The sequence below is a fragment of the Pezoporus flaviventris genome, unplaced genomic scaffold (genome assembly GCF_033815535.1).
Source record: "Pezoporus flaviventris isolate CSIRO_AGI_PZ_B2104156 unplaced genomic scaffold, CSIRO_AGI_Pfla_v1 ptg000013l, whole genome shotgun sequence".
Lineage (NCBI taxonomy): Eukaryota > Metazoa > Chordata > Aves > Psittaciformes > Psittacidae > Pezoporus > Pezoporus flaviventris.
Window position 1 is genome coordinate 21,960,658 of NW_026892561.1, and position 27,110 is coordinate 21,987,767.

General features: G+C 43.9%; 1 protein-coding gene across 2 annotated transcripts in view; it reads left to right on the forward strand.

Annotated features, from left to right (window-relative positions):
- FGF12 (fibroblast growth factor 12) overlaps positions 1-27,110 on the forward strand; it is a 229,372-nt gene that overhangs the window by 65,545 nt on the left and 136,717 nt on the right. The window contains exon 1 of one of the 2 annotated variants that reach the window (XM_061452138.1): positions 18,046-18,363. The exons of the other annotated variant lie outside the window; for it this stretch is intronic. Within the exon in view, the coding sequence (XP_061308122.1) occupies positions 18,276-18,363 (88 nt within the window). The 5' untranslated portion in view covers positions 18,046-18,275. Of the gene's footprint in view, positions 1-18,045; positions 18,364-27,110 lie in introns of those variants that run through there. 2 annotated transcript variants of the gene reach the window in all.

Genomic DNA, 27,110 nt, shown 5'->3' on the forward strand with positions numbered 1-27,110 from the left:
AGACACAGTGGACAGGCAGTGGGGAATCTGAGAGCGCCCATGCTCTGAGTACCCTATCAGGGATCCTCAGTGCTTCCAAACTATGTTGTCCTTTGAGGTGTCCTGGCCTCAGCTATGAGAAAATGCAAACACCCTTATATATTGGATGCTTTCTTTAAGAAGGTCTATAATTGAATATTGTCTGGGATGTGCTTTTGCCTGAGTGTGTGCTGCTTCACATTTGTAATTCATGTGAAAGATGTAATGGAGGAGTGAGCTCTGGACTGGATGTAGATGATGCTACAGATTGTTCATAGTGCTATGAAAAGGAGATGTTTCTGATGTCTTCAGCTTTGGTGTCTGCTTCAGGGAGCCTATGAGCCAATGTATCTCACTACTTATTGATGGGGTAGGGCTGATAATCAAGTTCTCCACAGGGGCAGAAGCTTTTCCCTGGAAGTCTGAAAGAGCATTTTCTCTACCTCCCACTGCTTCCTGACAATATGCCAAAGGGCTGTTCCTCAGGTGTGGCACAGCACCTGGGTAGAACCAGTAGAATACTCCAGTATGGGACATGTTTTGAGGAAAACGTATTCAATGACTTCTGTCCATCTGCAATAATCACTGAAAGCAGCTGCCCTGAACAAATATAACTTGACAATCAGAGCAAAGTGTCAGCTGCACTGCAATGTTAACCTACTGGATGAGACTTACCTGTATTAAATTGAAAGGATAGACAGGGGAATGTTAGTTTGTCTTACTTTAGCAATGGGCTGATATGAAAGAATTTCTAATTTAAGGACTTGAGGGTTTCTTTGAACTTAGTCTAAGTGAATGGAAATTTTCAACTCTGCAAGTGCAGCTGGCTGAATAATTTATAGTGAATAATACATCTGATGGCTTTCACTGCATTTGGGATTGACAGTAAACACATCACAATTTTAATTATTAGGAATGATTTACTGAAATATTCAGGAGCTATTTTTGTTCCTGCAGACTGTGCATGAAAAAGCTATTTAAAAGCCAGACTCCTTCCCCCTACCCCCCCCCCCCCCTCCATTTTTTTTTTCCCTCTCTATCCTGAGCTATTGGCTGGTCTCCTTGCTTCATTCAAGCTTCTCCAAACAAGGCAATGGGACTCCTTGCACCCTGGCTTGAGAATTTAGCATACAGATATAATAATAATAGTAATAATAATGATGATGATGATGATGATGATGATGAAAAGTTCTTGTAAGTCTTCCTCCCCTAACACTCAGCAGAAACCATGTGAGAGGGATCAGGATGAGATTGGTTCATTGGACTCTTAAGGTGCTTGTGAAGCTGAGGGCTTTCCATGTAACTGGGTTGGGAATCTGCAAAGTAGAGAATGGAAGCTTTGGAAGAGATGAGGAAAGCATTACAAAAAAAAATATCATGTCTGTCTCCCTCTTCCATACTTTGCACAGCTTTGAGAACCCCAAAACCTCAGGACTGGTCATCAACAATCCAGACTGGATGCTACTTGAACGTTGCATAAGAAAGACTGCTGGGGTAATCCTGGCTCCTGGAGTTACTGATGTGTCTGGTTTCCCCTGACCACTGGAAAGAGCTAGTTGCACTGCTGCACTGCTGACCCTCTTTCCCACCTTACACCTCCCCATGGTGTGCTACCATACCATTGTTCTGTTGTGCTATCCCAGTGAGGTATTGCATCCTGTCAATTGCTGCAGGAGGGAGTTGGCCTGGGGGTAATGAAGACACTGTGAAGAAAATTAAGGAGAAACAAAATTCTGCCCAAGGAGCAGGACAGGAATAATGTGGAATATGAATTTTCCTTGTCAGCTACAAAGAAGTCAGGGCAGCATTTTGAAAAGGGAATGGATAGGCATGAATAAAAATGTGACTTTCCTGAAGAACCTTAACAGTAATCAGAAAGTAAGGAGGGAGATAGATGCACGTACAGATTCGCTGGTTTGCCTGGGCTTCTGTTAGCTGCTCTTTAAAATGTTTTGCTACCCTCTGGTGGCTTTCTGAGGATTTGTGCAGTCTATTTTTCATTCCGCATACAATTCCCTGCCAACTTTTCGAGAAACCCAGATCTGCCGATGGAGGTTTTTATTTTCCCTGATTCCAAAGCAGCAGTACAATGATAATGGGAAACGCAGCTTTGTTGTTTGTTTGGGGGTCTGTTTGTTTTGTTTTGTTTTTCTTGTTTGGTTTTTCCTTTTTTTTTTTTTTTCTTTTTGTTCGTGTGAAGTCTCTTTTGGTCTAGTTATAATCACAAAGGCAGCTTGGTTTGGAGGTTAAAATCAAGAATGCTAACTTTGTGCCTAAGTTGGCTGTGTATTGGGACTGTTCAGTGTTTGGGAATGGCACTGGCTTCACAATCCTGCAGAATGTAAACCTGTGTCCTCTACTTATCTGCAGAGGACACAAAGCGAGTACTAGTGAAGTCAATAATAGCAAAACTCCCATGATCTCCAGGAGCCCAAAATAGGTCCTATTCAACCTGGTGCAGGGGCAATGCTCAAACCTCCGTCATACTTTCACTGTACCTTGGTCTCCATTATTCAGTAACTTCTTTCTTTTCCCATTTTCCATCTAACCTGCTGTATAACATTGTGGCTTCATAGTAGAGGAGCTGTAGGTAGGGATTTAAAGGGCAGTGCTATGACAGATCTTACAGGAAACTCCTCCCAAACATTAATTCCTGGGTTATGGGGTCAGTGAGGCTCTTGTGATCTTCTCAGTCTGACCCCCTGTAGAGAGCAAGTCGCAGGACTGCCCTCAAATTAACTCCTGCTTGAAGTGCAGCAGTGAATATAGAAAATATCCCCTCTTGGTTTAAAATTTTCTAGTGATGGAAGATTCACCTTTTAAAATTGTTCCAGTGCTTTATCACGTTCAGTGTTAAATACTTCCACACTTTACTTTGTTTAGTTTCAGCTTGCAACCTTGGATTTTCTTGTGTGGAGCCATGTGTTACCAAAACTGTGTCCTGTGTAGGGACTTCTGATCTTGTTCGAGTTGTCAATCAGGTGGAACTCTGAGAGGCACCTTGGCTGTAAAAAATTAAAAGTTATGTTGTTGAATGAGAAGTTGTGGTGTTTGATGTGAAATCACAAACTCATTACACAGAAGGCACAAAAAAAGCCATACAAGGGCACTGCTGGAGGGTGTGTGGACTTCTTCCTACTGCATGGCTGCACTAGATATTTTTAGGGTTCACATACCTAAAATGTATCATTAGTAAGGGAAGGTATATGTGGATTTTACATTTGAAAATATAATGACAAATCCTGCAGAAATTGAGTTTCATGAAAGATGATTTGAAATATAAAAGCATATAAAAGCATTTGTTGTTTAGGGCATGGGGTTTTGTTGTGGTGGATTTTTGTCTTTTTTTGGGGGGGGCAGTGTGTTGGTTTTTAGTGTTTTTTTTGTTTGTTTGTTTTGATTTGGTGGGTTTTGGGGGGGGGTTGTTTTTTGGGGTGAGGTTGTTTGGTTTGTTTGGTTTTTTTTTTCAATCAGCTGTGCTGAGGTCCTTCAGAATATAGGCTGCTACATTCAGCAGAATGACTGTTAGCTTCTCATACTTTTCCAGTACATGATATGTTTTAAAACAAGCTCCATCCATCCGACAGCTTGGCACAGATTTGGAGTGGAGAGCACCCAGTGCTTTTTGTGCCATATTAATTTCCAAAAGCCCTGAGAAAGAGTAAGACCACAAGCCTACTGGGGCAGTAAGCACACCTAGAAGGTCATCTTAAAGGAAAAAACAAGTTTGTTTTGTGGTTCAGGCACAGTTCCCCCTTTCAGGGGAAAGGAATGCAGTAGATTTGGGTTTCCTCAACTACAGAATATAGAATCAGAATAATTACGGTTGGAAAGGACCTTAAGATCATCTAGTTCAAACCCCCCTGCCATGGGCAGAGATACCTCACACTAGACCATGTTGCCCAAGGCTTTGTCCAGCCTGGCCTTGAACACCACCAGTGATGGAGCATTCACAACATCCTTAGGCAACTGGTTCCAATGCGTCACCACCCTCACAGTAAAGAACTTCTTCCTTATATCTAACCTGAACTTCCCCTCTTTAAGTTTAAACCCATTCCCCATTGTCCTATCCCTACAGTCCCTTATGAAGAATCCCTCCCCAGCACCTTTATGCCCTTATGCTTATGCCCCTCCAGATAGTGGAAGGCTGCTATGAGGTCTCCATGCAGCCTTCTCTTCTCCAGGCTGAGCAGCCCTAACTTTCTTAGGCTGTCTTCATGCGGGAGGTGCTCCAGTCCCCTGATCATCCTCATGGCCCTCCTCTGGACTTGTTCCAACAGTTCCATGTCCTTTTTATGTTGAGGACACCAGAACTGCAATCAGAGTACTGGTGAATCCAGAGATGATGCACCATGCTTTGTAGTTTCAGTTAAACCAGATCACTGCAGTGGTTTCTTTTGGACTCTCAAACTAAGAACTGACTATGGGCTGTTTTTTGGTGTATCACAGGCTTTCCTGCTTAGAGGAGGATGTGAACCTGCAGGTACTTACTGTGTCAACATGCTGTGTTAAAGAAGCATCCTTGAGCTGCCAGGAGACCCTTAGCTGGTTTCACAGTGTAGCTTTTCAAATGGTAAACCAGTCTTGATTTCAGAAGATCTAGCGAAGGACATCTTCACTGGTACAACACGCAAGACAAGGGAAAAAAAGGCCACATAAGAGTTGTTCTACTTTTGCTCTTGGCTCTCAGTTTCCCTAGAGTTTGGAGCTCAGCTGGGTCTGAAGCTGTACTTCTCCCAGGAGTTAGATGCCACATGGGCTGCTTGCCACTAGCAGGGTTATGTGGGTCTTGGCTCCTGCAGTATGGGTTAAGGTTGCATGTGCCATAGGGCCTGTGCTGAGCAGGAGCAAAAAGCTGCTTCTATGAGCAGAGGAAATCAAGCAGTGAACCAAATGGATCTGAGCTGTAATGCCAAAATTTAGCTGGTTCTGAGGCTTGAATACCCTCTTCCTGGGTTCAGTGACCAAGTAGATGACAGATAGCGTGAAACTGAGGATTCAACTGAGGCATTTTACATTTTAAAAATCACTTTTTATTTCCAACCTCCACCTTGATCCTGTCACACCACAGCTAGTTCTGGGGGAAGGCAAGATGCAGACTGATAGCCTCAGAGTAAGGGAGATGCCAGGGATGTGTAAGCATGTCTGCAGCAGGGACCCTAGGCTGCACTCTATACAGTCTGTCTGCATTAACAGATTTTCCTGTAGGAAATCAGGAGGATTTCAGGAAAGCGTGATTTTGGGTTCTTTAGTCTGGAGAAGAGAAGGCTCACGGGGGGACCTTATTGCTCTCTACAGCTACATGAAAGGAGGATGGAGAAAGGAGGTGGCTGGTCTCTTCTCTCAAGTAAAAAGTGATAGGACAAGATGAAATGGCATCAAGCTGCACCAGGGAAGTTTAGATTGAATATTCGGAAATGTTTCTTCACCAAGAGGGTGATCCAGCATTGGAACAGGCTTACCAGGGGAGTGGTGGAGACACTGTCCCTGGAAGTGTTCAAAAAATGTGCAGATGCCCTTAGTGACATGGTTTAGTGGTGGACTTGGCAGTCCTGGAGTAACAGTTGGATGTGATGATCTTAATAGTCTTTTCTAACCTACTTGATGTTACAATTCCTGCAGGATCAATAGGATCATCATTGCTGGCTGGGGATGGGGGTGTATCTGTGATCAATGGGAGTTCTTGGAAGCCATTGCACTGCCATACAGAGAGACCCTTTTTGTGCAAGGTAACCTCTTCCCTAGCTGCTTGTATAAGAAGGCATCAAAAATAGAGGTGTGAAAAAGCAGAGAAAGAAGAACTGCATCACCTACTGCTCCAAAAGAAGAGGAAAAGAGAGAAAGAAAGAGAAAAGAGGGATCTATGTCCTTAAAAATCAATCTTTTCCATCAGTTTTAGAAGCAAAACTGACAGTTGTTAGGAAAGAATAATCCCATCTAAAAGTTTCACCAGTGGGGTTTAGCTCCTCAGTACTGAAGGGAAATATGCACTCCTGAAGCTATGCTCCTCTCTGTTTTCCAGGGCACTGCACCCTTAGTCTGCAAGTGAATCAGACAATTTTCCCCAAAAGGCACTTTGGGGATGTAGATTACATCTCTGGAAGGAACTGAATGGGGAGCATGTCCCTGCTAATGAAAACTGCAGCCAGAAATAAGAGTTCTGGAGGTTGAAAACTAGGTTAAAAGCAGCCAGCGATGGAAAGCAGCTGAAGATGGAGTAGGTTGAAGAGCTCTTGAGCATTAGACAATGGACAGTTTGTTTCCCTCCCAACTCCTGGGTAGTGCAGCCCTGACAGGGCTTCTGGGGTGAGTTGTCACAAGGTGCTTCAGCTTGTTGACTTTCTTCCCCTTAGGTTTTTATTTTTGGTTGAATTCTCTCACTTGACACACATTAGAGTGGCACCTACTGCTGCCAGCATTCAAGGACCCATGTCAGTGCAATTATTAAACTATGCAAGAGTATTGCTAGTAGTCTTATAAGCAGATAGTATCATTTATAACTTGCAACTATGCAGAAAGTCTGCTGCTCAGTCTTACACCACCAAAGGGGAAAACTTCTGTAAACCTTGTGATGCTTAAACCATGGTCATAGTGTTTGTGTAAAGAAGAATCAGCCAAAACCTTCACAATAAAAATTTTATCCCTTTTCCAAGTAAGCCTGGAGAGGGCATGTTGACCACCTGGACCTACTACTCTATAAGCTGTACTGTACCACACGCATGCATGCATCCCTGTTGATTCTGCTTGGTGTCAGTCACCAGGGCCTTCTCCCATTTTTCGAGAGCATTTGTAAGGTGGGAAGATCCTGACAGTGGTACTAGCATGAAAGTGCATTCAAGGCTATTGCAGTTGTGAAAGTGTATGGCAGCTGCTCTATCTTCCGCAACTTTATATGGTGCCTTAAGGGAAGAGCCTTCTACTGATCTATGTGCTGCGTTTTGTGTCAGTTTTAAGTACCCTGACCGTGGGCTGAACCTGTTTATTTAATCCTGTTCTTTCCAGTATGATTTTTCTAGTGGGTGAGTTCTTAACAGGACATGGAATTAATTACAAAGGGATTGTGAAGGAATATGAAACATGCATTGCAGAATAAAGGAAGTTGGAATATCAAATGTAAATACCAGGGTCTCAGTGAAGTGCAACGCAAACACAGCTTCTGTTCAGCAGGCTGGCCGAGCCCCCACATGCTATCTCTATCAATCCTAGTCAGTGGGAAAAAACCCTGAAAGAAATTAATTACTGTGGTCTTGCCTGACAGCTCTCGCTGTAACCAGGAGGATGACTGAGGGAGCAGGGTGAGGAGCTGTAACTCAGCAGGAGAAAAGGGAAGACACCCTCTGGGAATTTGCATTTCCATTCCTCACACCCTGAAATGTTGTGTACTGCTTCACAGTGCACTTGGCACTGCCCTCAGGAGCTTGTGGCTCTGCCACCGTGAACAGGCTGTTCCCAAGAGCTGTGGCTTGGGCAGGAGGTCCTCTGCTAAGGGTCTGGTTTTCTTCATGAGATAACCATTGTTTTCCCCTCCCTGGCACAGCTGCCCCAGTCCAGACCCGTGAGGGCCTTCGTGGAGATAGGTGGTGATTGCTCCATGGCAGGAGAACACTGAGCTGGCATTGCCTAGATCTGAGTCATCCTGCTAAATCTGTGCACAGCAGCTGGTTGACAAGGGGAGTGGGAGGTGGAGAATCCTCTGAGATCAGGATAATAGTGAAGGAACCAAAATGGTTAAGAAAGGGTGAGTCAAACCTTTGAGTGCTGGGATTTGAACATGGGGCTGGCCTTCAAAATAATTAGGTAGAACAAAGGGAGGCCTCATTGCTCCTTTCATGTCTCTCAGTGGGATGTAACACCTAAGGAGGATTTATGTGAACCCCAGTTCTGCATAGTTGAGGTTGCCTCTGTGTTAGGGGTTTAAGCAAATGCCAGTTGGAAGGAAATAGTTTTGGCAGTGGTCTAGGGATGAATGCATGACATGTGAGAGCTTCCTTGGAACCATTTAGCTTTAATTGGACATTTTGCCCCATCATAACTGCTGTTTTACTGCTGAATTGCAGGATGCAGCTCTTTGGAAATGGAAAGCGATGTTTGTGGTTCCGCTCACTCATGAGCCCAGTATACCTGGTAGGACCATTGTGCTGGAATAGAAATGGTGCGTGGGGCTAGGCAGCACTGAGGACTTATGATGACTCAAGTCTGCACTTTCGTTTTTTGATGCTGCAGAGGTTTTCTCATCTGAAGGTTGTGAAGTACTGGATGGATTTCCTGAAACTTAGTGCTGCCATTGTGTGGCACTTGTTTGGCCAATGTCTGTGGCTGTCCTCATGTAGACAGGCAGCAGTCCTCCAGCTGGAGGTCAAACAAGTCCTGCAGCAGAGTTGATGCAGTGGATCTGCTGGTAGCCTTAGCAGATAACATGCTGTGGTGACTTTTCTTGACTAGCTGAAGGTACATTGGCCACATGCCATTCACAAGCTAAGGTGAGAATTACAAAAGGTGTGTTTTAGTGACTCATAAATAGCTTAGCACATGCTCACAGGGCAGCAGCTCAGCTTTATCATTGCAGCTTTGAATCCTTTAAAGTGCATGTAAAAAAAAAAACATTAAAAAAATCAGTGTCTGAAATGTATGGACTAAATTCAGATCTCAAAGAGCAGTATCATTTTATAGCAGGTCTGAATCTAGCCCCAGCTGTCTAACATTATTGGTAAAGCCTCTGCAGCCACCTCACCCTCCTCTAACCCTTGGTTTGTTCTGCTGCTGCAGTTACCGCTTTAGCTTGTGCTGAACTGTATTTCGCACTGTGCCAGGTCCATCACATGTGCCTTGTGTATGGTCCGGGTTTTGAACTTTGTTTGCAGGAAGTAGACAGCCACTGTAGCGATTGACCTTTAAGCCTTTGGTAATGCCATGCGCATGTTTCCCTGCTGACCAATTTATCTGTTCACACATGGAAGTACTTGCCTCCCATATTTCAATTCCCCCTCGAAACAACCCATTGGTCATTCATCTTTTGTGATTTCCTCTCTCTTGCAATCCTCATAGAATAGTGTTTCATTTTTCAGTTGAAAACTTCTCATTCCTCTCCAGTTTTGCCAGATTATGCATGTTTTGAAATAGGACTCGCCGGAATTTTTCTTCCAGTATAAGTGAAGTATCTTCAGCTGCTGAGGAAAGAAGGATTCTCATAGGGGAGAAGAATTTTCCAGGGGCTGATAGTTGGTCTAAGCTGCATCTTGGCTGGCACTGCTCTGTTGTCAGCAAAAGTAGAGTAAGGCCATTACTGAGTATGTCACAAGTCAGCAATGATTTCTGTCTCTGGGAGCCAGCCATGATACCTGTCACTGGTAACTGGTTACTGCAGACTGGTGTTGCTAACTCTTAGTAGATTTGGGGACTGACTTAAATCCCAAAGCCATTGTGTAAGAACGACAACTTCAACTATTTAGATATTTTCTGGTTCTAATGGCTGCAGAGAAAAGCTAACAACAGTAACCTTGAAAGACCCTAAATCATTAGTTAAATCAGAGAGTCATAGAATCATGCAAGAAAGAACCCCAAATGTGTTACTTAGGTTTGTGTTTACTTCTGCTAGGAAGTGGGTCTGCCTTTTAGCTGACAGTGTCTGAGCCTGGTAGTATCAGCTGCCTTCACCATGTGCTCTGAGACTACGAACAGCAGAAATCTCTGTCCTGTGAAGCTGGTCTGTGGTACATGCTATCACTGTGTATGGGGTAGGGGCTGCAGCAGCAATGTGGAAGTTGTGGCCTAATGGGATGGGAGATAAGTTCTTCCCTGTTGATACCAGTGTCAGCCAAAACATATTTTTCTTTCTTTGCTCTCTTGAATTCTGGTGAGGTCTACACTCCATGAGACACAAAATGAAGTTTCCCAGACAGAAAGTCCTCTTAGCTAAATTCACCTGGAAAAAACATACCCAGTAGGAAGTCATATCCTAAGAAGCCAAGATTTCAAGATTGCCTCTTATAAAGTTCTTGTAAATCCAGTCTTCATTTCTCTTGAAACATGAATTTATGTACATAGCCGCAGCGTAACTACCCTGTAATATTATTAATACATAGCTTTTGTCTTCTTTTTTTTTTTTCCCTTCAGAACCAGCAAGGACAAACCTGTGTGTAGATATGCTAAGGACCCTGATGCATTAACAATACTACACTGGAGGAGCTGGGAGTTACATTTCCTAAATAGTGGTCTTGCCAGTGCAATCTGTGTTTCAAACATGTCTTGACATGCTCTTCAGCCACAGTGGACAGTTAATGAGTGAAGGTCTGAACCATAGTCCCCTGCTAGTGGCTTTACTGTGATTGGAGAAGCTGTGAATTGGAACAGAAAGTGTTTCTTTTACCGTCAGTCCCAAGGAAGGGAATTAGGCAGGCAAGTACTTGCTTTTCTCAATGAGACTGTGCCACACATGTTGTATTAGCATGCCAGAATAATTTCACTTCAGATCTGGATGACAGTAAAAGGCTCTGTACATCGCTGGAAGCAGGCAGACGGGGAGGTTTATACTTCCGTGGGTGCTGCTCCTGACCTCAGATGAACTCCTGAATCTTAGGAGAGGGATTGCTGGAGGGGAAAGGGAGTTGGCTCCTTGCAGAGATGATCTATTGTACTTGCCCTCAGAAAATTCCTCTATTAAGCCTTCCAACTTTTCCCTGTGATATGGATGGATTATTTGCACTCTTAGATTACAAAAGTAGCTTGACAGTTTTTCACTTTTCATGCAGAGAATCAGGGAGAAAGCAAAGAGCATGCCGTGGTTGGATCTGGAAGATACACCTGTTCCAGTACTGGCTTTGCCTCAGTGGCTGCCTGCTGAAAGCAAAGGAGCCAAGGTGCTGTGCAGTGGGCAGATTCTGGCAGCTTTGATGGCCAGCAAGCTAGCTTGCCTGCCCACCTCAAAGACCTGGCACAACTGTGAGCTGTTGCCCTCTAAGCTTGGGTCATGCCTCAGGCAAAGCCATCATTGACTACTGTGGATTAATAACCTCAATTACTGGGGCCCTGTGGGTCAGATCTTGCCTGCACTGGCTGCATTACAGCTCTTTTAATCTGCTTTCCTCTCTCATAACCCCTGAGCCTGGAGGGGTTGGCAGACAGGGGAGATCTTCTGCCTTCCTGCATGTTTTCCCTTGTAAGGGGCTCCAAAGACTGGTTGGATGTGAAACAGCAAGCAGAGCTGTCAGGGGAACTGTACCCAACAAGGAGGTGCCCCTAGAAGGTGGCTTCTGCCATCTTCAGATGCAAAAGACAAATGTAGCAACATCTGAGGGTTTGTCCTGAAATTCAGCCATCTGCAAAACATCACAGCCCCCCACCCTGCGGGGACCTGGCACTCAGGTTTGGTCACCTGGGGAAAGGGCTGCACAGCTCTTGCAGTGGAGAATGACTCCCCCCCCCCCCCCCCCCCCGAACCTCTTGGCATTCCCTGAGCATCTGTGTAAAGGGGATGCAGAAAAAGACTTGGATTTCTAAAATGATTCCCTCACTGGGTGTTTCCTTTAAAGAAAGACAGTCAGGAAAATCAGCAGGGAAATTCCCAGTGGAAAGAGAGGATTGCACACTCCACCATGCTTCTAAACTATCTTGAAGAGCAAGGGGATGGAGAGGAGGCAAAATCACTTGGAGTAAGAAAACCAGAAGTGGGTAAAATCATAGAATCATAGAATAGTTAGGGTTGGAAAGGACCTCAGGATCATCTAGTTCCAACTCCTCTGCCATGGGCAGGAGCACCTCACACTAAACCATCTCACCCAAGGCTCTGTCCAACCTGGCCTTGAACACTGCCAGCGGTGAAGCATTCACAACTTCCTTGGCAACCCATTCAAGTTCCTCACCACCCTTGAAGTAAAGTACTTCTTCCTTATATCTAACCTGAACTTCCCCTATTGAAGTTTGAACCCATTCCTCCTTGTCTTGTCGCTACAGTACCTAATGAAGCATCCCTCCCCAGCATCCTTATAAGCCCCTCCAGATAGTGGAAGGCTGCTATGAGGTCTCTCCACGCAGCCTTCTCTTCTCCAGGCTGAACAACTCCAATGTTCTCAGCCTGTCTTCATACGGGAGGTGCTCCAGTCCCCTGATCATCCTCATGGCCCTCCTCTGGACTTGCTCCAGCATCTGTAGGTCCTTCTTATGTTGAAGACACCAGAACTGCACACAATACTCCAAGTGGGGTCCCAGGAGAGTAGAGTAGAGGGGCAGGATCACCTCCTTCGACCTGCTGGTCACGCTCCTTTTGATGCAGCCCAGGATGTGGTTGGCTCCTTCTCAGGGCTGCTCTGAATCACTTCTTTTCCCAACCTGTAGCTGTGCCTGGGATTGCCCCGACCCAGGTGTTGGACTTTGCACTTGACTTGGTTGAACTTTGTGAGACTGGAAAGAATTGCTGAAGGATTTCCTGATGCAGAGTGTCTGGTGAGCTAACAGCAGTATATACTGATGAGTGCAGGGTAATGCACCCACTGGATAAAACAAAAGAAAAAAAACCCATATGTGTATAGTCACTCACAGTAAGGGGTGCTATTGGGGCTATTTTCTCTCTGGAAAAGTACCTCAGAGACAATGTGGATCTATCTGAAAGTGCTAGCTCAGCAGATGCAAGCAGAAATGACTGGGAAAGGTACACTGAGCAAATAGGAGCTATCATCCTGCCATGCTAGAAATCCCTGGTGGGCTCGCACCTTGAGCACTGTGTGCAGCTCTAGTTTTTGTGTCTCAAAAAAAAAAAAAAAAAAAAGAAAAGAAAAAAAAAGGAAAAGAAAAGATGTGATAGAACTAGAAAGACACAGGAAATGGCAACAAGGTCAGTGGAGTATGCAAAATGGCTGCTGCCCAGGGAGCGATGGAACAGATGAGGCATTTTCACAGTTGAGGAGGGAAATACGAGAGAGGCACATAAAACCATGACTATCATGGAGAACATAAAATTACCATTTCACTACATAACCGCTAAGGTGAGCATTAAATGAAATGACTGAGAAGCAGTTTTAAGCTAATAAAATCTTTTTCCCAGCATGTGATTGACCTGTAGAAGAACTTCTTGCCAAAAGACAGTGAGAAGACCAGCGGTATTACTGGGTTCAAAAACCAATTATAAAAATCCATCAAGGAGTCCTAAACACGTCGCAAGACATCCTGTGGATGATGAAGTTGCAAACCTGCTGGGCACTGGAAGTGAGTGGATGGAGGAATGTATGGCTGCCCCTTTTTCCAAATCACCTGTTCCAAGCTGCTGGTACTACTACCAAAATATGTTTGGAAAAGTTCTAGGAGTTCCAGCTTCTGAGGAAGTGTTACTGTGCTGAAAAATATCTGGAACAACTGTTCTTGGTAATTCAGATTGGAGTCATTTTAATACATAAAATTTTTTTTTACATGTAATATTAGATTTCTTCTTCATGTCTGGAAATGCAGCTACTAAGTACTTATTACCATGTGTCTGAGGATAAACCTATGAAATGATCAAGACTTTGTGACATCTCTTTTTCTCCTGAATTTGCTTTGGTGAGCTGGGAGGAGGCTGAGTTTTTTGAGAGTCAGTCTCTCCAGGAGGGGCTGGAGTAAATGGTTCCTGTTCCCGCTTGTCTGTGTAATAGCACTGCTTTTTGACCACATAAAAGCAACTGAGAAATTAGTCTTTCTCATCTGATGCACAAAATCAAGCTACGTCTCTTCCCCTTCCCCTCCCCCCACCCCATATTCTATTTGCTGTTATATTATGTGTGGTATACTTTTTCCATAGTAGTTTTCAGCAGAATCTTTGCCTCATAATGAGTGCAATTTCATACTGATCAGGAGGAGGCTAATCCTCTCATTAAATAACCAGAATGAGGGCCGACAGATGATTCCCTACTTGGCCACAAATTTATGTGTGACCTTCAGCAAACCCTTGAACTTTGCATTGCAGCTCCCACTAGTGCTGGTGAGAGCGTTCTGTGCCTTGGTGGAGCTGGATGCAGGAGAAGCTGTGTGAGTGGTTAGTATGTCTCTGAAGCAGACCCTGCCATCCCTCCTTGTCAGCAATGCTCTGCTTTTTAAAGAAGGGGCGAAGGGCAAGCAGAAATACTTGGAGAGCACACTGATGACAGTGGGGTAAGTACTTGTTTGCATTGAAAAGGGTTGTGTTTTTTGGCCCTTTCCTGGGTAGGTTTTACTCAAATGGCTCCTGTAAAGAAAGGTGCTGAGAAATTATTATCTTCCACCACTGAAGAATATACCATCACTGACTGCAAATGGATCCACAGAGTAACTATCAAGAAATGAGCACCAAATGCTCACTAGGAATTTTGTAAATTTACAGAGGGACAAGTTCCCAGATCTGCATCAGCACCAGCTTGGGCAAAGCTGTTGAGGTTAATGGGCCATTTCTTATCATATCCGCCCCCGTTTGGCCAGAAAATACAAGGGCAAAGACTTTAAAAAAAAAAAAAATTAACAGACAAAGCCTACCTGCACATGCTGTTTATCTGTATACCAGTCACAATGTTTGAAGACCTACAGGTTCACTCTATACAGATGAAACCAGAAACAGCATGGGCCCAGCACCGTGAAAGATTATTACCTGCTTTTGTATGAACACAAGGATATTACCTTTCCTGACTAGTCTTCTCTTTGAGCTTTTGTAGATTTTTCTTTCTTTTTTGGCTTTTGTAACTGATGAACTCATGCATATTATGCTATTTTAATACCTAGCAAAGAGCCTTGTCTGCTAAATCACCTTATTTTTCTCTGATCAGAGCACAGTGCATTCCTCTTTTTAGTAGAAGGTATTAATTTAAATTCCATAATCCCAAACATATTCTCGTTTCTGTTCTGTGCTTCAGAAGGCCAATGGCATTTTAATTTAATAAGGGAGAAACACACAGACGCTGTATTCCCTCTAACTGTCTTCTGACCTCAATGAGTTTTTTCACAGCTTTCTTTGTGTTCCACAAATGCAATCTCTGCTTTTATTCAAGAACACTATGATTAATACCCAGGTTCTATGGATGAGCAAAATTTTAAATATCTGTAACATTTTCATAGTAACTTTTGAGATGTTATTTGCATTATTATTTAGCAGTGTGAACCTATCAATGGAGCCATAGCAATATTTATGTGCCACTTATCCCATTGAAATACTGTTAAGGTACACTCTGTCCCTTTGCAGAGAAATAAATTTTATTTTGGTTTACCTAGGGTTTTTTTTGGATTAAAATGAGTTAACCCATCTAGCAATAGCTTGATTTATGCCACCTCCACTTACCTTTTCAAGTTCTATAAGCTTGGTTTACTGGGTTAAAAATTACCTAATTGGGTACATGATATTACTGAGTATTTTGTGGCTTGTAAACACTTGAGTCATACACATCACAGTTCCTAAAGAATCATCCTTTGCCATTTTTATGCTTCCATTTTGCTGCTTAAACTTACTTAAACCTATTCAGCTTGAAACTAACAAGTGCTTGTTTCAGTCCTCCTGGCCCTTCTTTGGAAATGTCAAGTAGCATTCATTCTTTTCACTGGTTTGATTCTGTTCACCTTTCCTCTGATGTGAATCAAGAACTGACCCCTTGGAGCCTGCCCCACAAAGGCAGAAGTCCTGGCTGGTTAAGGCTGGATATCAGCCTTGCCTGCAAGGTGATGGAAACCACCCAAAGAAAAGGGAATTATTTTATTTGTGGGTTATTCCAAGTAGATTTCCAAGAACAGTTGTGTTTAGAGGTCTCAAAATCCTGCTACCTGTTGCATTCTCATTTTCTTTTCTTCTTGCAAACATCTTTATGCTGTCCAATGCACTTGTCCTCACATGTCCAAGTGATAATGTCTGCCTATTCCTGAGCTAGCTCAATGTGTATAACATCTCAGTGCACCACTTTCCGTGTACCTGGTGGTGTACATCAGTACTGGCATCTTTAAATCGGAGCCCCCTTATTTACAGCTCCATTTTGGCTGCTAGGCAAGGTGAACACCTTCAGATCTCACTGTACTGTCCTTGATCTGGCAGATCCAGAGTTGTTCTCATCTCAAACATGCTGCTGATGCATTTGGAGAAGGAGGACTATTATTTTTTGTACTATCATACAAGAACCACTGGTTGTGTTTCAGGGCTTTGCTGTGCAAACTACTACTAGCCTTATTCCAGAGGGGCTATAGTTTATTCTGTGATCCAGTATAGTGGAGACCTGAAGGACAATTATGGGTGAAGGGGAAAGGTAACAGCTGTAGTGTCAGTTCAATATCTACCCTGACATGGCACAGTAGTCTTCTGTTATGGCTGTAGAGCAGGTTTGCTAAGGTGTGCAGCTGGAACAGTGATCCTGGATAAGTGGGGACATGTAGAGAGGAGGAGGAAGTACAGTCATGTAGCTTTTTGCTGTGACTTTGTGCATATGCATATTCCTGTGTAAAATAGGCTGTAAACTAAGACACAAAGAGTGGTGATTTTCAGCACAAGTCACAGCAGACAACAGAAACTGAGTTTAGTGTGGATCCCAGGGATTAGTGATTAATATCTTGCATCCTTTAGCAGTCCTGCACTGTATGCTACTGGGTTTGTTTCTAGCTAAGTGCTATTTTCAGTGTATGAACTACGGCTGTCAGGAAAATAAGAGCTTCCATTTCATGAAACATTTAGCATTTCAATTGTTTTGTTGGTTTTTTTTCTTTCCCCCCCCCCAAGGAGATCTGGAACTGTAGGGTGTTTACTGAGAGCTTGAAAGACTGTAGGTGCTCTCACAAATAGTATTTTTACCACACATGCTTAATAGACTCATACGAGAACAGCACTTAGTTTGCTATGCCTGGTTTATATGCTTTTTGGTACTCTGATCTCCATGTATTCTATAGCTTTTACTCTTCCATCTTTAACAGGATTCTGAGTGAGCAAACCCGTGTTGCACCGTGTCATGCTGACTGTGCCTCTTCTTTTTGCTTGAAATTTAGAGACATCCTAACGAGTATCAACAACAAAGTTCATATCCACACTGTCGCATACCTGCACAGTGTTGGCCAAATGCCTTTTATTTCCTAGAGTGCCCTCTCTAGAAAAATGTCTATCTCATGGGCCTGATCCCTTCCGCCAGGTGTCAGGAGAAACAAAAGCAGAGAAGGCTTTGAAATATGGTGCATGAATAAGTAAGCCTGCTTTTGAGCACACAGTAATCCAGGCAGACATTCACCCTGGCGCAAGGTTCAGATTTGCGCCAAGACAGCTGCATTGTACTGGAGTTCTGGAGCCTGCTAAGGTGACAGAGTTCTTTGCCAAGTGTTTGCATGTACTATTTCCTCTGAAGAGCTGTCTGTGCCATCACGGTTACAATGTTGCAGGCGAAAAAAAAAAGTTGCAAGTGTAACAATGTTGCAAATGCACCAGTGTTTCAGGAGCAACAATGTTGCAGGCGTAACAATGTTGTGTCCCCAACGCAAAGTCTGCAACTTACAAGCACGATAGTTTAAACATGGGTAAAAAAAATGCACTTTCAGTTTCAGTAAAGCGATCTCTGCAAGAAGTTCTTGCGTTGGGGACTGTAAGCGCAAATAATCAGCCTTGCTCGTTTAAAGCCTCTGCTTATAGGAACACCCCTGCTTCCAGACACACGCTCCTACTGGCGATTTAAGATAAGGGGTGTGTCTTCTTCCCAGCCATGCTGTAGGTCCAGTGGTTTCTGTCAGGCAGGCGGGCAGGGAGGGAGCCCTGGAAAGGCCGTAGTCACTGCCTCCTGCACGTGGTGCCTTCTCGCTGGGAAGGGGGCCTTCTCGCAGAGCCCGTCTTGCCCCGGAGCCTGCGGGGGGTGGGCGGGACGCGGGGCCGCTTCTCTCACTCCCTTCCGGGATACGGACAACTTCAGCGCGGCGGAGGGAGCTGCCGGAGGAGAACGGCAGAGCCTCCGCCCGCATCCCCGCCAGCAGCGCTGCCGAGCCTGCCAGCAGAGGGGGGGTCCCGCTGGCGGCACCCGCCCCGGCGGGGGCTGTGCCGGCAGGGGGCAGGGCTGGGAGACGGCCGCTAGTGTTTCTAGGGCTTGACGTCCTTCCAGCTAGCCCGCCCCGCTTCCCGGCAAAGCCAGCCCTCCCCCAGCGGAGAAGTCCCGAGAAGTAGCGGCGGGGTCCCCCACCCTCCACCGGGCGCGGCGGAGCCTCGGCGATGGGCCGGGAAGTTTGGCGGCGAAGGGGGCAGGAGCCCCGCCGCTGAGAGCCGGCCGCTCAGGGGCCGGTCCCTTTTCCGTGGAGCGGGAGGGCGCCATAAAGTGAAATCCATGAGGATTCTCGGGCTTCTCCTGGAGAAAGGCTCGCATATGCTGCAGTGTCTCTGTGGAAGGCGTCTGAGATCCAGCCACAGCCCAGGTGGGAGCGCGCGTCCTTGTCCCCGCCGCCCTCGCCTGCCGCTCGGGCGCCGTTCGGCCCGGGCTGGCCCCGTTTCCTCGCCTTCCTCTCCGCCTCCTCCTCTTCCTCCGCCTCGCCGGCGCCGCGCACAGGTGGCCGGGATGGACCTGGCGCTGTCCGGGGTGCTGACCGTACCGGGATCTCCCGATTCCGGGTCCTCATCAATCCCGAATCCCCCAAACCCGGGCTTCCCCACCCCTGGCACCATCCCTAACCCGGAACCCCACCCACCCGAGACCTTCACCTACCTGTGTCCCTTATGCTTAAACCGGTTACACACACCACCTCCAGCCCCCTCCCAAACAGAGCCCCCGTACAGCTCCCTACTTCACATACGACTCTTACTAGTGTCCCCTAACCCACATGCAGCCCACACCCTCACAGGTCCTTCTTCTCCGCATGGGATCCCTCTATGTCTCATCCTACCTGGGATCCCCAACCATGGCCACCTGATCAGGATAGGGATAATCTTCCCTAGAGTGCCGATGGCCCTGCACAGCTCTAGGGTTGGGCCCTCTGTAACTGCTCGCTATATCTGGTGTTTGTAGTAGTGATGTTGCAATGTTTTTCTGGTGGAGGGTATTAAATGTAGTTCTGAGTGGGGATGCCCTAGAAGGAGCAAAGGGAAATGTCCAGCTGCCCCTGATGGGGGGCTGGGAGATTCCCAGCACCTCTCTTAGCTTCCAGGCTGTTGGGGAGGGAACATTGCACTAGGATGGGGAGTGCAGTATGATAAAAGGTTGAATTATATGCTTGATCTTGAGCTGTACCTGACCAGGTAATGAAGCGGGGAATAAGTGTATGAGTGCCTTGGGGTGGTGTGACACTGCTCTTGTGTTTTGGGGTGATCTTGTTGAAGCTTTTTAAGTGTGTGTGTGTGTGTGTGTTTTCAGAGATGACTTTCCCATTCTACAGTACTGGGTTTGTAATGGAAAGCCTATGGAAAGAAGTCCTATGTTATTAAGATCTGTAGAAGTTACAGCACTAACTCTACTGTTTTGAACTTAACTGGGTTTCAGATCCTACTTGGCTTTTGAGTAGCTCTGCTTATTGAACCTGGCAATTGTAATCTTTGGGCACCAGATGCTTACAAGGATGTCTTTTAGAGTGCTTGCTGTTGTGCTGTTTCCTTATGTGAACACTTGGTCCTAGAGGAGAAGTATTTCCATGCCTCCTGCATAAATACTTGTACATTGAAGAGAAAGGTGGTGCTTGAAGAAACACTATTGCTGAGGTAGCCTGGATTCCCTTTTGGCCTTGCTAAGGAAATTTTTTTTACTGGTTATAGCTGCCTGTTTATATCTCCGTATCCCCTTCCCTCCCCTGAGACTCATGTACAAGTTGCTGTCTGTGACAGGCTCATGGCAATAGGGCACATGCTGGAAATCTTTGTGAGAGTAGGCTTGGCTTCTTTGAAAGCATTTTCTGCCCTGTTTTGAAGAACAATATAACAAATAAATAGAATGCATTGTGGCTATGCTTGGAAGCATTACACACATTGTTTCTAAACTGCTAAAATATGTTCTTTTTTCTTTGCTGCATTTTTTCCTTTTCAAATAATTTTAGGCTTTATATTCTGAAAAATGTGTCATAAATATGAAAGCTTCCACTTCTAAACACACTCTTTTCAGTGAAAAACTATACCAGAGGAGTTTTCTTCATAGTGATATATGTGAACATTTGTTTTGTGTCATTTGGTAACCTAGGGCACTAAAGTGTACAATAACCTACTGGTAAAAATGGGGTGGTGGATAAGCATAGGACATGCTAGGCTGTAACTTCGGTGAACTCAAAACTGGTATAGTGTCCTGATAGTTCCCCTGCTGAGCTGGTTTAACTTTACTGGTGGATCCTGTGTTGAAGCATGCCAAATGTGTATGTGGTCACTGAATCTTTCCTTATCTCTACCACTCTGATGGAGTGATACTGAACATTGCATGGTCTTTGTATTTCATGATGTTGTGCTATAAGGAGGCAGCCCATGGGAATGATTTCCTACTGTTATCTCCAGCTAACGTTGTTCTCCAGGTACTAGTCCCATGCCACCACAAGCTTGAGCAGTCCAGATGTGATCTATTGCTTTGAATCAGGCTGTTAAAATGTGTTCCTTCTTCTTGGCTGCATCAGTTTCATTTCCATTAAGGCTGAGCTTTATGTTCTTGAAAAATGTGGAATAAAAATGAAAGCTTCCACCTGTAAAGAGGTCACTGTGGCTGGGCATGCTGGAGGAGAGATCTCTTTGCTGCTGCTTCAAAAGGTAAGTATGCCTCAGGAGATAGGTGCATTCTCCTGCAACAGCCCTAAAGGTGTACTGCTGTGCTCAGCTTGGAACTGTGGGACTATAGCAGTCAGAGATGTAAATCGACAAAAGGGTTATAATTTACAGAAGAGGCACGACCATGGACAAATGAACTATAGCAGCACTAATGTAAAGTGCTGTCAGCTGCTTATAGGCCCTTGATTCTCAAACTTGAAAAGTTATCCTGATAGAAGTGATTTATGCTAAACTATTTGGCACTTTGTGCACTTAAGTTGAATGACAGATTGGTGAAGCCCTTTGTCCTCCTCCTGTCTATGTTTTCTTTAATGCAAACAAGTCATAAGGATGTAAGTACATGTTTAAAGACAGAGTCATACTTGTGTGTTGACTTGACTCAGACATTCAGACCACTCCTGATTCTGACAGAAACTAGTGTGTGATACTTCAAATTCAAACAGTGAATATTGAGGACAGTTGTAGAGTACAGTACAGTGCTGTTTGGATGCTAGAAAAAATACTGGAAAGGTTTTTGCTATTGTTATGGTAAGACCTCCCACCTTTTTACTCTTAGCTAGCTCTAGCCTGCTCTTTTCTTCCACTCCACTTCTGAGTTCTGCAGGCACTTATCTCGGTCTGTGCAGGGACAAGCTTCTTTGGTTGTTTGAGCAGCACCTTGCAAAATAAGGTTTAATGGTCTTCAAGACACCACAGAAGAGCAAGTAATTCATAGCAATACAGAGCAAGAAATTTATTCTTAGTCCTCTGTGTATTTCCTTGCAAGTATTTTAGCACAGCACTCTTCTGTATCATCTTCCAGGTACTTCACTTGTTATCTTAATTTCAGAATTTGTAAGCTGGCTGATTGTATTACATGTGCAGAGATATTTCCCTTCTTGATTTTGCAATCATGATTATTTTTAAGTATTTTTCAGTTAATTTGTTTTCTCTGTTAACACTTTTTCCTCCTTTGCTTGGGAAGTGTGGTTTACCACACCAGATTTCAGGGTTTTCTTTGGTTTGGTTTTGGTTGTTTTTTTTTGTTTTTGTTTCTTTTTTTTTTGAGGGGTGTGTGTGTGCGTTGATTTTTTGTTTTGTTTATTTGTTTGGTTTTGTGTGTGTGTGTTTTGGTTTGGTTTTTTTTTTTTTTAATGCTGTTGGTTTGGTTTGGTTTTAGTTTTGTTTTTTTTTTTAGTTTTTATTTTGGTTTCCTAGTCCACATTGTGAAACAGATAGCTACTACACTCTTAAGTTCTAGATAAACGCCAAAAATAAACCCCATTTCAGGTGACCTCTAAGTGGTTTGCAGACACTTTGGTGCAAAATACCCAGTACCAATTGACTACATTAATAACAGAATGGAGATTTCTTCTAGGGAGTGTTTTGGTCTTCCTCCATAAGGACTTCTTACTTGGTTGTGTGAGTGGTTCTGCCTCATGCCTGTTCTGCCCTTGGTAGAGACTTTCCTGTGGGATGCATCATTGTTGAAACCACAGATATTTCTCACATCACATCAACTAGCAACAACACTCAGCAGCAAGGTTTTTCCAGCTTTGTTTTCAGTAGTAAAGACCTGGTTGTATTCAGAGACTGATCTATTCCCAAACACTCAGATAAGTGTACTTCTCAATTTAAGTCCTTAGTCTGCAAATTGATTCCTTCAGTAGAAATTAAGTTCATGTTGAAACTAAAGCCTGAACTTGGCTTCCCCAGGACTCACACTGGTGAAATTTGGAGACGCTCCTGGAAATACTGTGATTGATACTGGCTTTATGGCAAATTAAAATGATATCTGGCACAGTAGGTCTTCATATTTCTCTAAGCATCACAACGTTAAGTTTGATATTTGGTGCAACAGGGACAAGCCCTCTAAGTAGTCAGGATCAGACTGTGGTTGTGCTAATAGCTTGTCTGTTACCGCCACTATACATCTTTGCATTCGTCCTGAGACTATTTGGGGCACTGTCATAACACATCTGCAGTGTCTGCATATGCAAGACATCTCATCTGCAAATGCAAATGAAATCACATACATAAAACACATATTAAATGTTGGCCATTTGGCTTAAGAGCATAACAGGCATTCTTTGTTTTGCTTGTTCAGTGATTTTATGCATTTACATACACTTTACTTACAATAGCTCTAGAAGATTTTCCTACTGCTGTTTGTTCATGCAGACAGAGTATTATAGTGTGCAGCAAATACTGCACAGTCAGATTTGAATTAATGGAAATAGTAGCTATGTGTACAGAAGTGACAGATAGTAAAACCTGTAATTCCTGACCCTTTCTGGTCTGTGGCAGTTCAGAGTGCGATATATGCACTGCTGGTGGAAGACGGGAAAGGTGGCTTAATGCCACTGAACTGGAGATGGGAGTGGACCAGAGGGCTGAGAAGCAGTGGTGTTGCGCTTTTTCCTTCCTGCACCAGGCCCTTTGCTTTCCATTCTCAGTCACTTGTCCAGAGTGTGACAGTGTTTCTGCGTACATTTTGCTCAGGCTCCCCCTTCCTGTTGTGTCTTTGGGAAAGTAACACTTGCTGACCAGTGGAAATTCCATACCTGTGCTGTTCCGGAATAGTGCCTATTGTTGACACTCATATGCTAGTGGAAAGAATACCTTTGTCTGATTTAGTTTAATTCACCTGGGAAACAAATTAAGCAAAAATCTGAAAAATCTTTTTTTATTGTAATAGGGGCACTTCTCTAGGGTATCATTCCAGAATAGCTATAGCATTTAAAATCCACACTTTCCTTTATTCTGAAGTAACCCTCTCATGTAGATATATGTTAGGCATCTCTTCTGTAAGCCCATAGTGCTTGTTCATCTTCATAAAAAAAATTATTCTGGCTGAGCTAAAAGTGATGGATTTGATAAGAGTTTTTATTTGGTGAAATTGCTTAGTTTCCATCATACAGAATTTCAGAGATATAGATTATAATAAACCCAGTTATATGCCTATAACTTTTTAAAGTGCATAGAGCCAGTTCTGTGTAGTTATGCAAAGGAAAGTCTTTGACATTATGCAGGATGTTATTGTTTAGTTTGCAATACAGTATTTCATAAATCTTCAAAGGAAATGCAGGTCTGGGGTGTGAGGTGGTTTAGCAATGCTGTCAGCCAGATGTCTGGGCTTACAGAGCTGGGCATCTGAAACTGACAGATCTTCACTCAGTCTTCTGAGTCTTGAGACTTGTCTTGGTCCTACCAGAGCATCACTTATACCAAGTCATATTTGTAAAATGCTTTATTTTCAGTGGTTGAGCATATTCAGCAAAACAAACTTCATCTGAATTTTCTTAAATAGCTGTAATCAGGATGATAAACACTACCCTGAAGCAGAGACTGGCTTTTATGGCACTTCTTATGACACTTTATGTGTTTATGGCACTTCTCACCTGGAGGTTTTCAGGGTTTTGCAAAAGAATGAAGTGTAACTTCCTTTATTTCCCAAACTAAACTAAGGAAAGAGGAAGTTTGTCTCCATTTAAACGCCATATGTAATTATGCCACTGTTAATTCTGAGTGGGAAATATTAACCAAAAATGTAATGAAAGATTTTTCTAGCTTTTCTATTAGTTATCATGAATAACTGTACATATAAATGTCACAGTTTAACCTCAGCCAGCAACTAAGTATCACACAGCTGCTCACTAACTTCCCCCACCCTCAGGGGGATGGGGAGAAGAATTGGAAAAAGGTAAAACCCACAGGTTGAGATAAGAACAGTTTAGTAATTGAAATAAAATAGAATAATAACAATAATAGGAAAATGAGTGTGAAGAATGAAACTCAGGAAACTCAAGTGATGCACAGTACAGGTGCTCACTATCTGCTGACCAATGCACAGCCTGTCCCTGAACAGCGATCAGTGGCTCCCAGCCAGATTCCCTGAGTTTATATACTGGGCATGATGTGCTGTGGTATGGAATACCCCTTTGGCTAGTTTGGGACAGGTGTTCTGTCTGTGCTCCCTCCTGCTTCTTGTACCCCTCCCTACTGGCAGAGCATAAGAGACTGAAAAGTCCTTGATCGGGGTAAGTGCTACTGAGCAACACGAAGCTAGTCCCATTTTAAGATGATCATGTGCTTGAATACTTACCACAATCATTGTTTTAGATGGGTGGCTTTCATCCTTTTTAAACATGCATTGTCCCTAAAATTCTTCCTGTTTTCCCTGATGATCATTGATGGTTTGTTTTCTGTTTCTAGCAGACCCCTCTGGAGGTATTCACAGCTATCAGTTCCCAGTTGAAAAAACATGTTCATTAAAGAAACTAAAATCTTACTGCTTTTTTTGTGAGAATGATCTATTCTGGTTTGCTGAATTTTCAGACCAGTCCATTCCTCTTCCCACAGCCCTTTCTTCTTACAGGATCACAGAATCATTCAGGTTGGAAAAGACCTTTAAGATCACCGAGTCCAACTGTTAACCCAGAACTGCCAAGTCTACTACCAAACCATGTCCCTGTCACATCCACACCTCTTTTAAATACCTCCAGGTATGGTGATTCTACCACTTCACTGGGCATCCTGTTCCAGTGCTTGACAACAATTTTGGTGAAGCAATTTTCCTAATATGCAATCTAAACCTCCCTGGCATACTTTGAGGCTGTTTCCTCTTGCCCTATCACTTGTTACTTGGGAGAAGGGACTGATCCCCACCTTGCCACAACCTCCTTTCAGGTAGTTGTAGAGAGCAACTACTGAGCCTCCATCTCTCCAGGCTAAACAACCCCAGTTCCCTCAGCCACTCTTCATCAGACTTGTGCTCCAGACTCATTGCCACTTTTGTTGCCCTTCTCTGGACACACTTCAGCACCTCAGTGTCTTTCTTGGAGTGAGGGACCTAAAACTGAACACAGTATTGAAGGTGCAGCCTCAGCAGTGTTGAATGGGGCAATCACTTCCCTAAATGCAATAGTAGTACACAAAGTTTTCAACTGTATGAATAGGAGTTTGTTTAAAAGGCCTTTAAATAGATTTTTCCCCTTGAAGGAAAAGAGACGTGTAACATTTAATAATAAAAATAGCGTTTCTTCCCATAGCCTGAAATGGCATGGAAGAATGTAATCATGTTTTGTATGGCAAAGCATTTTTCTAAATGGCATGTTTATGCCTTTCTAGTATGGTGGCTGCGATTGGCTGCTGGGACTATTTGCATGTGCTAAATTGCAGTCCTGGGGATCTGTGAAAACAACTCAGCAAAGCCAATCTCATCTGGGAGCATGGAAGCTGCTGCTAATTTTGCGATGAGCCACCCACAAGCCCAGCGTGAGTCATTATCATTGTTTTGTTTTCTAGAAGTCGGCACCAAAAGCTTCCAGGATCCAAAGTACGTATTATCTCTGGAAATGCATTTATTCCCTCATAGCTTTGTTTGTTCCAGATAAGAGGAAAGAATAAGAAAAAATCCTTTCTGAAAACCATGAAATAATTAATTGCTTCCTTCTTAGTGTAGTCTTCCTGCTTTAATGCGCATTCACAGCCATTTGTTCACTTGAAAACTCACTTGTGCATAGCCCAGCAATCATGCTGCTTAGTCCTAATCTGCTTGCTTTGTGTCACTGAGAGGATGGGTGGGCAACAGTAAATACAGTGATACCAAGCGAGTTGACTGAAGTAATTGCTCTGACAGAGCTGAGATGGGGAATTTCTGCTCTCTGTTGTTGCATGTCCTGCTAGTTTCTCAGTGAGTCTTTTTATAAAGCCACAGCTGTGCAAGGGACAAGCTGTGGTTTGCTGTAGGTCAGGAGTCTTTCATCTGAGAAGTACGCTGACCTTGTTCCTGGTGTCACAGGCTTCATACCTCCTTGCTGAGGTTGCTAGTCCTCCTGGACATAGGACAAAGGGCTAAGAGAACAAGAAAATCCCCTGCCCTGTGCTGGGATTGTGACAAATGTAGTCAGTTTGGTCCCAGTTCTTAGCTCTTCTTCCAGAGTGTCTTCTCACATAGACCACTTTATTGCGCCATTACCACACTATTATTCCTGCAGGGAAATGACCGGTCCTTCAGGAGAAAAGTGCAGGATCATGTGTGTGGGCATACAGGAGCACAGAGAAGTGTTTAAAATGCAAAACTTGGACACACAGTGAGTGAAAAAAAAAAAAAAAAAGAGGACAGTGTGAGAAGGCTGCATGAGCATGGGAGTGGAAAAAGGAGCTGGGAGCACCAAGGAAGAGGAATGGAGAAGCGGGGACTTCTAACAAAACTGGCTTAAAAAAATTAGCTAGACATGCTGTGCTTTCTTTCTGGGATAAAAGTATCCGACACAGCATTCCCTGCTCTGCCTTAGTCCAGTGACTTTTCAGGATGGGGAAGTCTGCTGGGAGGATCCAAAATATGCTATAAGGAAGGGACAGGCCATAGCAGTCTTCCTTGTGGAGCTGGATATACTTAAAACAGAGCTTTCAAACTGGAAAAGCAGAATGAAATCTAAAGTGTCCATGA